At 37.6% G+C, this 15,060-nt stretch overlaps 1 protein-coding gene across 5 annotated transcripts in view; it reads left to right on the top strand.

Annotated features, from left to right (window-relative positions):
- Nucleotides 1-15,060, top strand: part of MYO1D (myosin ID) — a 350,471-nt gene that overhangs the window by 133,928 nt on the left and 201,483 nt on the right. For all 5 annotated transcript variants that reach the window (XM_019927106.3, XM_019927108.3, XM_019927107.3 and 2 more), the window contains exons 14-15: nt 2,289-2,421; nt 13,340-13,506. In XM_019927106.3, the coding sequence (XP_019782665.1) occupies nt 2,289-2,421; nt 13,340-13,506 (300 nt within the window). The remainder of the gene's footprint in view (nt 1-2,288; nt 2,422-13,339; nt 13,507-15,060) is intronic.

Genomic DNA, 15,060 nt, shown 5'->3' with positions numbered 1-15,060 from the left:
TAAAGGGAAGGAGGCAAGGGGCAAGCAGGTGGCATGCGAGGTGCACAGATCGCTCTTTACCACTCCCTCGTTAGCCAGCTAAGTTCCGCCTTATCTGTTAGATGTACTGGGTTTCTGGATAAATAAGCTTCCCTTTTAAGAGAAAGTTTCTTTTAAATAAGTTTGAAAAGTATGTTGACTTACTGGCCTGAAAGTTCTTTTTCTTTAAAACAATTGTATGTGTCTGTTTTGATTCATTATGCATCAGTTCTACTGTTTAATAATGTAATAATAATAAACATCTTATTTCCTTCATTCTCAACATTCCCCCCTCCCTTCATTTACAAGATAGTGTCTGAAACAAGACCGAAAGGGAGTAAGGTGCAGCTGAGGGCAGAAAAGCCAGTGATTTTCTGTCTTTGATGTGCATCAGGATTTTCAAAGTGCACACGCTCTAGTTTCTGGAAATTCTATTCCAGAGGTGTTAGGAAGGCATCCAGGCATTGTGGGCACTAAAGGTTGAGAACCATTGCCTCAAGTTCTCTCTCTGCTAAAGATTGAAATGGAAAAGTTAAGGAAAAGCAATAAACATTTATGTGGTCTTTTTTTTTTTTTTTTTTTCCGTACACGGGCCTCTCACTGCTGTGGCCTCTCCCGTTGCGGAGCACAGGCTCCGGACGCGCAGGCTCAGCGGCCATGGCTCACGGGCCCAGCCGCTCTGCGGCATGTGGGATCTTCCCAGACCGGGGCACAAACCCGTGTCCCCTGCATCGGCAGGCGGACTCTCAACCACTGCGCCACCAGGGAAGCCCTATGTGGTCATTTTTATTGATACGTGTATCATTGGAAAATTATGGAATAGGAATAGAAGGTAATAAAACTGGGTCCATGAACCACAGATCATGCATTATTTTATAGCCACTTTTGATGGTAGTTGTCCCAGCTTGCTGGCAATGGCGAGGGTTAGGACTGTTTTTCTTTTTCTGCCTTCATTCACAGACGCAGTCAGTCTTCACCTCACCGTTTATCTTCCTCACTCTTGTCATCCATTCTGGCAGTTTGCTGCTATTATTTAGAGCCTTTTTGTACAGAAATTTACTAGGTGTTTGGGGAACCAACTCAATTTTCTCAGTTTTATATCAGGAAAAGAAAAGTGGGCAAAATGATGGCAGCAGTAAACACAGTTAGAAAAAAAAAAAAAATCCATGTTAGGTCTTTTCTATTCTCAATCCCCAATTAAAAAAAAAAAATTCTGACGAGAGAAAAGTTTCCAGGATGCAAGCAACATTTCGAGTTCCAATTACTTTAAAATCAAAAGCACCCAATGTTGTGTTCGTTTCAGTTGTACAGCAAAGTGAATCAGTTACACATGTACATATATCCACTCTTGTTTAGATTCTTTTCCCATATGGGTCATTACAGAGTATTGTTTAGAGTTCCCTGTGCTATACAGTAGCTCCTTATTAGTTATCTATTTTATATATAGTGGTGTGTATATGTCAGTCCCAACACAACATTGTAAATCAACTATACTCCAATAAAAATTTTTAAAAAATCAAAAGCACCCAAAATGAAACAGGAAGAAAATCAGAGCCGAGACCACTGTACATGTTTATAAAAATGTCTCCACTGAGCCAAATAAATACAGTATATCATTTTTAGCCTGAAAACTGGCCTCAAGTACACTTTAAGAATTGGATTGCAGCCGTCTTAGTGTCACATCAATAAAATATTGTAACCGCCGGTGCTACCTATAAATGTGTTCATAATTCAGCTGCAGTAAAGGGATTTACTAGATGACAATGTAAAAGTGGTTATTTTCTATTCCTATCTGTGCTTTTTGAAAGACCTGGCTTTTTGTGACCTGTACTGTATGAATATTTGTTTCAATTAAAAGATGCTTTCTCTTTCATGACTTCTGCCCATGACATTGAGGATTGTTTTCCTACTAGTGGTTTGTTCTCATTCTTTTAACGACCGCCAAAACCATTTTATTTTAGGTATATGGTACCAGAGCTATGCAACCATTTGAGGATCCTGCATAATAATAACATCGAGGTCACTTTAAAGAAGTTTAAAGACTTTTTCAAATGTGGTCTCGTTTGGACACAGCTCACTCTGTGGTGCAGTATCTGTAATTATACTCTCAGCCTAATTTTCTGGATGGAATCATTTTTCCAATCAGGGCTTGTGAGTTCTGTCTGCAATGCAATCGTGGCTCCCAGGATACAGTTCAACAGGATTGCTTAGCAATTCATATTCAGCTTATATGAATGTAGCATTCAAACCACTCTTCCTGTGCTTCTCAGTTCAAATCCTGTGCTGAAGAATATGTGGCCCGAAGGCAAACTGAGCATTACAGAGGTGACCAAGAGACCTCTGACTGCTGCCACCTTATTTAAGAATTCTATGATTGCTTTAGTAGACAACCTTGCATCAAAGGTAACTACTGTCTTTTTTAAATATCCATTTAATTTCATAGATTCCCTCTTGATGTATGTTATAGAGAATGTATGTGTGCTCTGCTTGGTAGGTGATTATAGTAAATCAAATTGAAGAACATATTGAAAGTGAGTGTTACAATAGAATTCTTAATCCTGTTTTGTTTGTTTTTTAACATGGCTTGGTAAAACAGTTGTTTGTGTCCCAGATGAAATGCTCTTCTTAAATTTGGGCCTTTTATCCTACTGTAGTCATTAATGGGAAAGTCTTAGTCAGATCTTTAAAAAAAAAAAAAAGCAGTATACTACAGGTATAGTATATGCCTGACAAAATAAACTTCAGCCCTGTGCTGAAGACAGGGCCTGGCTTAAAAAAAAAATCTTGAAATAAATTGTAACATATACCGTCTTTCTGTTGTATCTGAATACAACATGACCAGATAGAGGTTTAAGAGGAAGTTTAGTATTTAAGTATTGTCCTTAGGGTGTTTTAAATAGATGTATTTAAATAGATGTATATAAAAAAAAAGATGTATTATTGGCAGTTATTTCTGCTTTTTATTGTTCCTTTGAGGTCTAATACTGTTTGATAACTTCAGTCTGGGATTTTTTTTCCCCTTAAAGAACAGATTTCTACTCTTAACTGCTGCTGTTGACAAGTTTGATAAATTAGGCAGCATTCTGGGACTCATTATTTTTAGTGCCTTCATTTTTATCTTTCTCTTCTGGTGCTTTTCCAGTATATTTTTTCTTCTTCATTTTTAACTTTTTTTTTTTTTAAATCAACTTCCTCTCTAAAAATTTAAATCTATATTATTTTTGGTTACTTCCCTGTGGATAAATTAGGCAAATGCCACAAGAACACATCTATTCAGTAGCTTTCTATTCTTTTCGTCAGGATTCTTTGCCCCCAGGTGACAACAGATAAGCACAGTGTGTAGGCTTGTATAATCAAAAATCCAGAAAGGCAGGGGAGGGGTAAGGACACAGGAGCATAGACTAGAATACCCTTAGGGCCCCTCCTCTTGTCCCTCAGCTTCTCTCTGCATGTCAGCTTCAACCTCTCTCATCCAGCAAGAAGGAAAGTGAACCTAGAAGGAGCGCATGGGACACAAGAAACAGAGTTGAACACAGAATTTTATAAAATGTATTTTATACAATACATTAATCATAAATATATTGTTTATAAAACATATTCGATTTGTTCAATTAACTAGAAAAGAATCACTTTTGTTTTCTAAATTTGGTAGTCAAATGTGAATTTTTAAATAAAAATTCTAGAACCATCTATAATTTCTGTATGGCCAATTGCGTTCAGCTACTAAACAACTGAACGCTCCCTCCCCAAATTAGTGGCTTAAACAAGAGAGACAGGGCTTCCCTGGTGGCGCAGTGGTTGAGAGTCTGCCTGCCGATGCGGGGGACACGGGTTCGTGCCCCAGTCCGGGAAGATCCCACATGCCGCGGAGCGGCTGGGCCCGTGAGCCATGGCCGCTGAGCCTGCGCGTCCAGAGCCTGTGCTCCGCAACGGGAGAGGCCACAACAGTGAGAGGCCCGCGTACCGCAAAAAAAAAAAAAAAAAAAAAAAGAGAGACATTTATTTCTCTCTCTGTAAATGAAGTACAGGAGAAGTTATCCCAGCACTGGTATAGCAGCTCTAAGGTTATTAGAGACAAGTTCCTTCTGTCTTTCTGCTCTACCATCCTAGTGCTTGGCATCCCTTCTCCGGGTCCAAGATGGCAATTGGAGCCTCTTCCCTTTTAAAGAGACTTCCTGGAAGTCTCATATAGCACTTTAGCGACATCTCATTTGCTGTACCTAGTTGCCGAGGAAGCTGGGAAGTGTCTTTTTATTCTGGTCAGCAGTGCACCCAGCTAGAAGTAAGTTTTCTGTTTTGAAGTAGGAAAAAAAGTTACCGTGTGTGAGGTAGGCGACGAGTCTAACAGTCTCTGCTACAGCTCCCCAGGCTGTGTGAGGTGGGGGAACGAGGGAGAGAGTAGGGACAAGCAAAAGAATAGAGACAACCTATCAGTCTAATAGAAGGCAGGAAGGTGGGCAGGGCAGAAACAAAGGAAAAATGTTACATTTAGAAAATACATACATGATAGAAATAAATCTAATTAATTGGTACTCACCATAAATGTAAATAGACTAAACAGACTGGATAGGTGGAAAATCCAGGTACAGGCATACCTTGTTTTATTGCAATTCACAGATAGTGCACATTGAAGTTTTGTGGCAACCCTGCAACAAGTAAGTTTACCAGCAGCATTTTCCCAGCAGCATTTTCTCACTTGTATCTCTGTGTCACAGTTTGGTAATTCTTGCAGTATTTCCAACATTTTCTTTATTGTTGTATTTGCTATGGTGATCTGTGACCAGTGATCTTTGATGGTCTATGACTTGCTGAAGGCTTAGGCGATGGTTAGCGTTTTTTAGCAATAAAGTATTTTTAATTCAGGTGTTGTTTTTTTTAGGCATAATTCTATTGCACACTTAATAGACTATAGTGTCATGTAAACATAACTTTTATATGCACTGGTAAACCAGAAAATTCGTGTGACTTAGCCTATTGCAGTATTCATGTTATTGCCATGGTCTAGAACTGAATCTGCAGTAACACCAAGGTTTTGCCATGTTGTTTATAGGAGCTACCTAGTTGACACTATGCAGAAAGATTAAGAACAAAAAGGTGGGTAAAGATATATCAAGCCCCCCCCCCCAAAAAAAACCTGGTGAAAGCAATATTAATGTGAAAAAACATAGAACTTAAGGGAAAAAAATTATTATTACAGATAAAGAGACTATCATAATAAAATGAAAATACTCAATAAAGCCATTTTGAACTAGCTACCTAACAGCACAGCCATGATGGTACTTGAACTCTATAAAGCAAAAAAAAAAAAAAGAACCTGAAAAAATGTAAAAGGCAAAATTGACAGGTCCACAGTCCCAGAGGGAGATTTTAAACCAACTCTACCAGAAACAGATCAAGCAAAAACCTTCATAAGAGTGCAGCAGCCAAATTTAAACTTTATCTAATAGATCAAAAGATCTCTATACCCAGGGGATAAGAAATACATATTCCTTTCAGGTATACATGCAACATTTACAAGAATTGACCACATGCTAGATCACAAAAGAAGTCTCAACTGTTTTAACAAATGTATATATAGATGCATCTCCATCCTCACAGCAAATGAAATGAAAATCAGCATCAAAAAAGTTTTTTTTTTTTTTAATCTGCTTGGGAACTTAAAAATACTCCTAAAGTGGTCTGCTTGTTATGCCTTTATTTAAAACAACAACAACAACAAAAAAAAACAAGGAAGACTGAAAGTAAATGAGTTAACTTCAACTTAAGAAGCCAGAAAAGGAAATCCAAAGAAAATCTAAAGAAAAAAATTAAGAAAATAATTTCTAAATAGCAAAAACTAAAAGTAATCAAAAAATTAATCAAATAGACCTTTAAAAAACTTATTTTAAAAAGAGAAAATAATGTTAAGAATGAAAAAATGATACAACTTTATATACTGCAGAGATTTTTGAAAGTATCAGAATATTATGAACAACTGTATGCCAGTGAATTTGAAAAATTCGTTTTCTGGGAAAATGTTATCAAAATTAAAAAAGCCTGAAAGCCTGAATAAATTTAAAGATTCTGAATCACTAATCAGAAGTCTGCCTTCCCCCAATTCTGCCAAGAACTTCAGGCCCAGATGGTTTTACAGGTAAGTCTTACAAATCCTTCAGGGAGCCAGTAATTCCTATCATACATACACTGTTTTCGAGGAAGGGAAGAAGAGAGGCCACTACCCAATTCATTTTATGAGCTTAATATTACCTTGGTACAAGGTTAACATGAAAAAATGAAATTAGAGATGATTTTCACCTAGGAACATCAACATGAAGATTTTTAAAATACATGTAAGTAATGCATTTTCCAGCAACAGGGTGAACAAAACACCCCCTAAAACCGACTGAGAGCAACCAAAACTTGGTAAGTTATAAAAACCAACTTCCTGAACACGGTCATGAACTAACAAGAAAGCAAAGAACATGCAGGCCTGGTGCTGAGTGAAGGCAGAAATTAACTGAATGAAGGGAAAAATAACTAGAGCACCAGAGCTTTCACCCTGTCAGCATCTGTTGAAGCGGGTGACTTTGAGTATAGGTATCCAAGGCTGGTCCTTGGAGGGAAGCCCAGGGCCTGCCCAGAGTAGGGTGACTAACAAGGGACCACAAACCACATGCATACTCACACATATGTACACACACAAACACACGCACACACACAACGGTGGGTCTCCAGGGGGCTGCCTCCTCAGAGAGCTACCTCTAGAATGAGCTAGAAGTAACCCCTCATTATCTGAAAGGAAAACTGCCTGTCTTGGTCCTTGGCACTGAGCCAAGCAGGGTGGGTGACCATCCCTTGAGAATTTATAATTGTAAGCCAGCTTTTATGAGATTTGCAGTCCAAATTCACACTACCTGGGTGGCCTGAAAAGGCTCAAGCCTGGTCAATTCAGGTCTAGTATTGCCCCCAGGCATCTGATGGAAGCAAGGTGAGGGAACCACCTTCATTCCAGACCTTAAAGAACTTCCACAGATGGAGTTCTAAGGAAAATAAGGAGTTCATAGTGCTCTGCAGCGGGAGAGGCCACAGCAGTGAGAGGCCCGCGTACCGCAAAAAAAAAAAAAAAAAAGAAATGAAGGGCCTAAAAATATGCGAACTAGTAATTGAGAGCAGGTAACTAGGCAATTGATAGAAATAAAAACTAAATAATTAAAACTCAGTGGATAGGTTTAACATTAGTTTAGACAAAGCTGAAGAGAGAATAGGGAAATGAAAGAAACAATTGAAGAAATTATCCAGAATCCCACTTAAAGAGACCAAGAAATTAAACTTACAAGAGACACATTAAGAGACATGGAAGATAAAATGAAAAGATCTAACATGCATCTAACCAGAGTCAAACAAGGAGAGGAGAGAATGGGTAGAATGATAGAAAGAAAAGAAAAAAGAATTTCAAGAATGATGAAAGACACCACTCTACAGGGTCAGGAAGTCCAGTGTATCCCGAGCTGGAAAAATTAAAAGAAATCTGCTCCCAAGCACATAGTGAAACCCCAGAATACCAAAGATGAAGAAAATACCTTAAAAGCAGATTAGCTTTGAAGAGAAAATAACTAAACCAGAATTCTATACCAAGAGAATTCATATTTTTCAAGAACAGAGACACAACAAAGAATCTTTCTGAAAAATAAAAAGAGAGTTAGAACCACAGTAAAGGAAATTCTAAAAGATATATGTCAGATAGGAGGATGTCTGATTACTGAACGAAAGTCTGAAATGCAAAATGAAGAGCAAAGAAATTGGTAAATATGTGGGTGCATATAAATAAGCTGACTCTGTAAAATAATATTTTATTAGATTAAAAATACAGGTTAGAGCTAAGTAGCACAACAACAATAGCATATAAATTGGAAGAATGGGTGATTATAATTCAACTGTTTAAGGTCCTTGGTTGTTCAGGAAAAGGATAAAAGTATTGGTTATATATATACACCAATACCAAAAGCATTGGTATATATATATCTCATGAGTTATAAATACATATAAAATTTTCTAGTGTAGTCATTGAAAGAATAGAAATGAGTTTATAACTTCCAAACTAGTGGTTGGGGGTGGGGGAAGCCAGAATGAGAAAAAAAATCATTAGTCTTAAAAAACATAGGAAAGAGGAGACAAAATAACATAGGAAAGCTGGGACAAATAAAGATGGTAGAAATAAATCCAAATATATTAGTAATTACAGTGAATATAAATGGAGAAAAACTATCAAATCAGATTAAAGAAAAAGAATACAGATACATTGCCACTTATTAATGACATCTAATCATAACAGAAAAGTTGAAAGTTTACATTTAAAAAGATATATCAGGCAAATTCTGACATTCTGGAACCTTAATCCAGTTTCAGGACCTGTAGTGGCTCAGCAGTGAGCTGCCTCCCATCCCTGAAAGTGCCAGACTATTTTCCATTCACCTTTAACTCCCAGGTTTAGCTCTTCAGGATTCCAGACCAACGTGTAGTTCTGCATCCAAGGTCTCAAGTTCCAGCTTTCATCCCCTGAACCCCACAGGCTGTCAGCAGCTGTGCTCAGCCTCACGGCTGCCTCTCCAGATCAACGGTTGCCTCTAAGACACCCCTCTGGACTTTAGTCTTACTCTCATCTCGGCTATGTTATCAGCTCTTGATGCATTGAGATTTCTCCCCTCTCCCCATATTTTGTGTAGCACTTTTTTTCAGTGACTTCCTCAGGAAGGTTGATATGAATTGCCTAGTCCTCCATCACCAGAAGTGCATTTTCTCAGAGTCCACACAGTGGTTTTGTTTTGTTGTACTTTTAAATATTTTATTTATTTATTTTATTGACATACATACAATTGACATACAACAGTATATCAGTTTCAGATGTACAACATAATGATTCAATATTTGCATATTTTGCAAAACGATCACCACAATAAGTCTAATTAACATCCATCACCATGCACAGTTACACTTTTTTTCCCCTGTGATGAGAACTTTTAAGATTTACTCTCTCAGCAGCTTTCAAATATACAATACAGTAGTATTAACTATAGCACACAGTGTTTTTAAATGCATGTCTTATCACCACCTAGATAAGCCTTTTGCATCTAAAGAATGACTTCTACTAATTTTATATACTTCTTGATACCTCATAAAGCACTCTGAACAGTCAGTAAATTATTAAATGAACTTGAATTTGCTTTTGACTCTATTTGATACTGTTCAACATGTGTTAAATATCAATAGATGAATATCTATCTAAATCAGGTATCTTCTGCCTAATACATATACTGATTGGTGTACTTTGGCAAAGGATGTTTTTCACAAAAATATAGGGAGAAACAGGTTTGTAAGTGCAAGATAATAAGATCACTGTCAACTTTGGGAATTTAACCTTAATAAGACACTTAGAATTTGTCAAATTTAGGATTTCTTAGGTTGAGTCAACCTGGATATTTACAAAGGAGAGAGGAGGCAGTGTTTATAAATTGAAACAGAATGCTGATTAAATATAGAGAAAGCATTTCCACTGGCTTCCTTATCTGAAGGTTTTTATGTTACTAACCGGGATGAAAGGGCATCCCCCCACCCCTTAGCTGGTCATGAAGTGTCTATTCCAGTGTTACCACTTCCTGTGCATAATCAGTCAATACTGGTAAAATTCCATTCAACTGGTTTCTGTTTAGTGAAGTTACTTATACTACTCAAATGATACCTTACACTAAGATTGCTTTGCCCACATGATTGCATAAATTATTGAGTTCAAAATATTTTCTAATTCATACTGTAATTTTTTTTTGGACCCAAGGGTAATTTAGAAGTATATTTCTTAATTTCCAGTCATATAAGATTTTCTAATTATCTTCTTGCTCTTGATTTCTAGTGTAATCTCATTTGATCAGAGGATAGACTCTGTGTGGTTTCAGTCCTTAGAAATTTGTGAAGTTTTCATTATATGTTTTGTTTATGTGTTAAAATTATTTGCATTTAATATTCTATACACATCCATTAGTTTGCTAGTCATATTATTATTGTCCAATGTTTCTGCATTCTTACTAATTACTTTGTTTTGTCAGTGCTGAAACGTGTGATAAAACCTACTTTGATTCTGAACTTGTCTACTTCTTGTTGTACCTTCCATTTTTGCTTCAAATATTTTGAGAATTTATTAGGCTTATTCAAGTTAGAACTGTTATATCTTCCTAGTGTTTGAGTCACTTATCACTATGAAATGTCTTTATATTGCTTTTTGCCTTAAAGTCAGCTTTGCATGAATAGAAAAGTTAAAAGCAGCTTTTCTTTTGGCCAGGGCTTGCATGGTCTATCCTTTTCCCCCCTTTTACTTTCAACCTTTCCATATCCTTATGTTTCAAGTTTGTCCCTCATAAATAGCATATAGTTAGTTTTGTTGTTTATCCCTTCTGACCATCTTTGTCTTTCAAATAAATCATTTAGTTCATTTATTCTTTTTTTTTAATAAGTTTATTTTATTTATTCTTGGCTGCGTTGGGTCTTCGTTGCTGTGTGCAGGCTTTCTCTAGTTGCGGCGAGCGGGGGCTACTCTTTGTTGTGGTGCACGGGCTTCTCATTGTGGTGGCTTCTCTTGTTGCGGAGCACGGACTCTAGGCGTGCGGGCTTCAGTTGTTGTGGCTCACAGGCTCTGGAGTGCAGGCTCAGTAGTTGTGGCGCATGGGCTTAGTTGCTCCGCACATGTGGAATTTTCCTAGACCAGGGCTTGAACCCGTGTCCCCTGCGTTGGCAGGCGGATTCTCAACCACTGTGCCACCAGGGAAGCCCAGTTCATTTACTCTTAACGTAGCTATCGTATGTTGTATTTAAATCAACCATCTCATTAGTGCTTTCTGTTTGTCTCTTGTATATTTCTTTTTCTTTGCTTCCTAATCTTTTTGATTGATTACTGTGGGCAAAAGGTAAACAAAATTCTATTCCTTCTGCTTGATAACCTCAGTTAAATTTCTAGCTCTGTTCCCCTGTTAACCTAGTATGATGTATATCAACTATATTACTAGGCAACATCACTTAAGATAAAAATTACCCCTATTGGTAAATTGCACCTGTACTGGGAGAATGATAATTGTCTGGTGGGGATGACGTACTTTTGGCTTCCTGAGCATGATGACTCATGTATTAGGCATGTCCCTTTCAAGGACCCTGGGAGCTATGTCATTAGAGTTGTTACAAGAGATATTGAATCCTATGGGGCATGAGGCTTTTAAACCAAGGGCACTTCCCACATCTGTCTGATACGGACTCATCTTATTGTGCCCAAGCTATTACCTGACTGCGGTATGGACTGCTGCACGACCTTGACATGCCTGCTGGCAAACCATGTTCTTGTCCTCCTGGGTAGACTCCTGCCAAGTGCGGGCTGTAAGTCTTTTGAGTCAGAATGTTTAGTTAAACCTAGGGAGGCATCCTTTCCTTGCACTGCCGCCCCCCCACACACACTACCACTCAGTATTGCAATGATTTTTTATTACTACATTTATTCACGTTATTATTTTGGAAGATTTACATTATAATATTGTTTTGGTGGTTACTCAAGTTGTTACAATGTCATTCTGGATTATAGAAATCTAATCTTATTGGGTGCTTTTACCTCCTTCCTGGACAATGCAAGGGCCATAAAACATCTTAATTCCATTTGTCTTCCTCCCAGCTTATGCGCTCTTTTGGTCATGTACTTATAAATATTTATTTTATATATATATAGCCAGTAAGATGATGACATCATCATCATCATTATTATTACTACTACGAATAGTCAATATCTGTTTAGATTTACTCATTTATTACTTCTTTTTTCCTCTTTCTATATCACCGAGCTTCTTCTTGGACCATTCTTCTTCTGCCTGAACTTCATCCTGTTATATCTGAGGCCTGATGTTGACAAATTCTGGAAATATTTTATGCTGTTTCCCTTCTTGAAGAACGTTTTTGCTGGGTGTGAAATTCTACATTGGCAGTTCTTTAAGCATTTCACAGACAATACTCATCTGTCTTCTGGATTCCATATTTTCTTTTGAGAAGTCAGCTGTCAGTCTATTTGTTGCTCCTTTAGGTAGTCAGCCTTTTTTCTTCTGGCTGCCCTTCTTTGGTTTTCAGAAGTTTAACTGATGTACCTTGGTGTACATTTTTCTTTTTAAATCTTGCTTGCAGTTTGTAGGACTTCTTCAGTTTGTTACAGCTTAATTGTTTTTCATCAGTTTTACAAAGCTCTTGGCTATTAGCTCTTCAAATATTGCTTCTGCCCCTTCTGTCTCCTCCCTTTGGGACTCCAGTTACTTAGACCACTTTACGGTGTCTTGTGTGCCTCTTAACCTGTCTTCTTTATTTTCCATCTCCATGATCCATCCTGGGAAAATTCTTCTCACCTTCCTTCTAGTTTACTAATTTTTTTCTTCACCAATTTCTAATCTACTCTTCTACTGATCCACTGAGTTCTTAATTTCCATTATTGTATTTTTAAGTCCTAGGTTTTCCAGTTGGTTTGGTTCTTTTTTGTAGTTTCTGGTTCTCTAAAAAAATTCTCAATATTGTCTTTTGTCATCTTGAACGTGCTAAGCATAGTTGTTTTAATATTTCTATCTGATAACTCCAATATCTGGACCCTTACAGATCTTTTTATTTTGTATGTTGTTTTGCTATTTCTAATTCATGTTATCTTGGCTCCTTATATATCTGGTTAACTTACTTTGTTCCAAACATTAAATTTGCGAAACTGTTTATAGAAATAATTGGAGGCCCAAGTTTATGTAGTCTTTCTCTAGGGAAGATTTATCTTTGCTCCTTTTAGGCACGTAAAAGCACTGATATTCCGAAGAAGCTATTCCAGTTTGAAGGACTGAAATGATTCAAAGGTGAAAGGAACACTTAGTATGTACCAGGGCTGTGCCAATTATTTTACATTCTTCAACAATGCATTTTTACCACAGCTTCTGCCTCTTTCTATTAAATTACTCCTTCTGTTACTTTTAATCATGTTTCTGTAAATACACAAAAACTTGATGTTTACATGTCTCAATTGTTTACACCCTAGCTTTACCCCCTTTCTGCTATTCCTGATGAGTCCTAAAATATAATAATACAAAATTTTAACTGAATGCCTGAGAATTTCCAGGCATTTAATTGAAGGGAAATTTAAGTTGAAGGGAAAGGAAGAATTTTTTTATAAGTCTACGCCTGAGAAATGAGAGTCACAGAGCTTAATTTGACACAGCTAACGCTAATGGCATGTCAATGTCTTTAGTCTGGGATCTTTCTCCAGTGAAACTTATCATTTGCCGATTCATTTCTTTAGGAACCATATTATGTACGTTGCATCAAACCCAACGACAAGAAGTCCCCACAGATCTTTGACGATGAACGCTGCCGGCATCAAGTAGAGTATCTTGGACTCCTGGAAAACGTGAGGGTGCGTCGGGCAGGGTTCGCCTTCCGCCAGACCTATGAGAAGTTTCTTCACAGGTGAGAATAGACTAAACAAGGAAACCTGCTAGCACACTGAGAATTATGGAGTCCTCTCCATGTTTAACCGTGCATCAGCTGCTGTCAGACAATCTAAATGTTTGTTGAATGAACAGAAGAGATGAGGAAACTGCAACTGTGAAAGACCTTCCCAGAATCGGCAGGAGTCCCCTCGAGTCTGTGGTTTACGGACCATGGGGAAAAATTTTATTCTTCATGGGGAAAATGGGGGCATGTAGTATAGGAGAATAAACAAGGATTTGGAGTCACAGCTGGGTTGGAATCCTGGCTATGCTACTCACTTGCTGCCCGACCTTGAGCTAGAAATTTAGCTTCTTTGACTGTCCTTCTGCATCTATAAAATGAGTATAGTAACACTACCTCATAAGCCTTTTGTTGTGAGGATTAAATTAACCAAAGTAAAAAGGCTATGTGCCTGGCACATAATAGATGTTCAATTAATGCTGTTTAGCATTACTGATATTGCTAACTATAATAATAACAAAATATTAAGTAGTTAATCATGGAGGCCCTAAAATTAGTTTACCTGATTGAATCCTGGCTTTGCCATTTCTTAGCTTTTTGACCTTAGGCAAATCATATAACCTTTCCATGCCTCAGATTCCTATGTATAAAATGGGGGAAATTAATTAATTTTTTTAAATGGGAATAATAATGGTAACTACCTGGTAGGGCTGCTGGGGGATGAAGTAATATATGTGAAGTACTTAGAATGGTACCTGGCATATAGTAATCACTCAATAAGTGTAAGGTATCATTGCTATTGTTATTTATTGTTACTAACAATAATGATAGTTGACACCTGGTATCATAAAAATAGTGTTTTAAATTCCATCTATTCATCTATTTTAAAATATTTATTGAGCGTTTCCTATGTTGTAGATTGCAGATTCCACAAAATATGAATAAACAAATACATAACATATTGATTGGTGAGAAGGGTCTCTAAGGAGATAATAATGGCAGGACGGGGTCAGCCATACAAAGGTCAAAGAAAAGAGCAGGTGGAGCAGAGGAAACAGCGGAGAAAAGTCTCTCTTGCAATAATAAGTGGTGTTTTAGGTACCAAACGTCATCCAGTGTGGTTGGAGGATGCTGAGTGACAGGGCAGTGGTGCAGCATGAGATCAGAGATGGACATAGGCCAGATCATTTTGAATGTTGTGATCCAGACTAAACAGTTCAGATTTTGGCTAAGTGTGGTAGAAAACCACTGGTGGATTTTATGCAGGGAGCAACCCAATCTTATGGATGTCTTAAGATATCACTGTGGCTGCTGTGTGAATAGGAAGCAAGGAGACATTTAGAGATGCTATTGCAGGAATCCAGGAGAGGCAACTCAACGAGAGTGCCTTGAACAAGGAATTATTGCAGATCCAAGAGTAGTGGACTGATTCAGGGTATGTTTTGTGGAAAGGTGGACTAGACTTGCTCATGGACTGGCGTGATGAGAGAGTAGTAGAGAGGGATGAAGGGTAACAAGTAGATTCTGGCTGGAGCATCTGGGTAAGCATGGTACCATTTGCTGAGGTGA

Source organism: Tursiops truncatus, chromosome 20 (assembly GCF_011762595.2).
Source record: "Tursiops truncatus isolate mTurTru1 chromosome 20, mTurTru1.mat.Y, whole genome shotgun sequence".
In the NCBI taxonomy this organism is placed as follows: domain Eukaryota; kingdom Metazoa; phylum Chordata; class Mammalia; order Artiodactyla; family Delphinidae; genus Tursiops; species Tursiops truncatus.
Note: the sequence above shows the minus strand (reverse complement) of the source record. Positions and strands in the feature narration are given on the sequence as shown.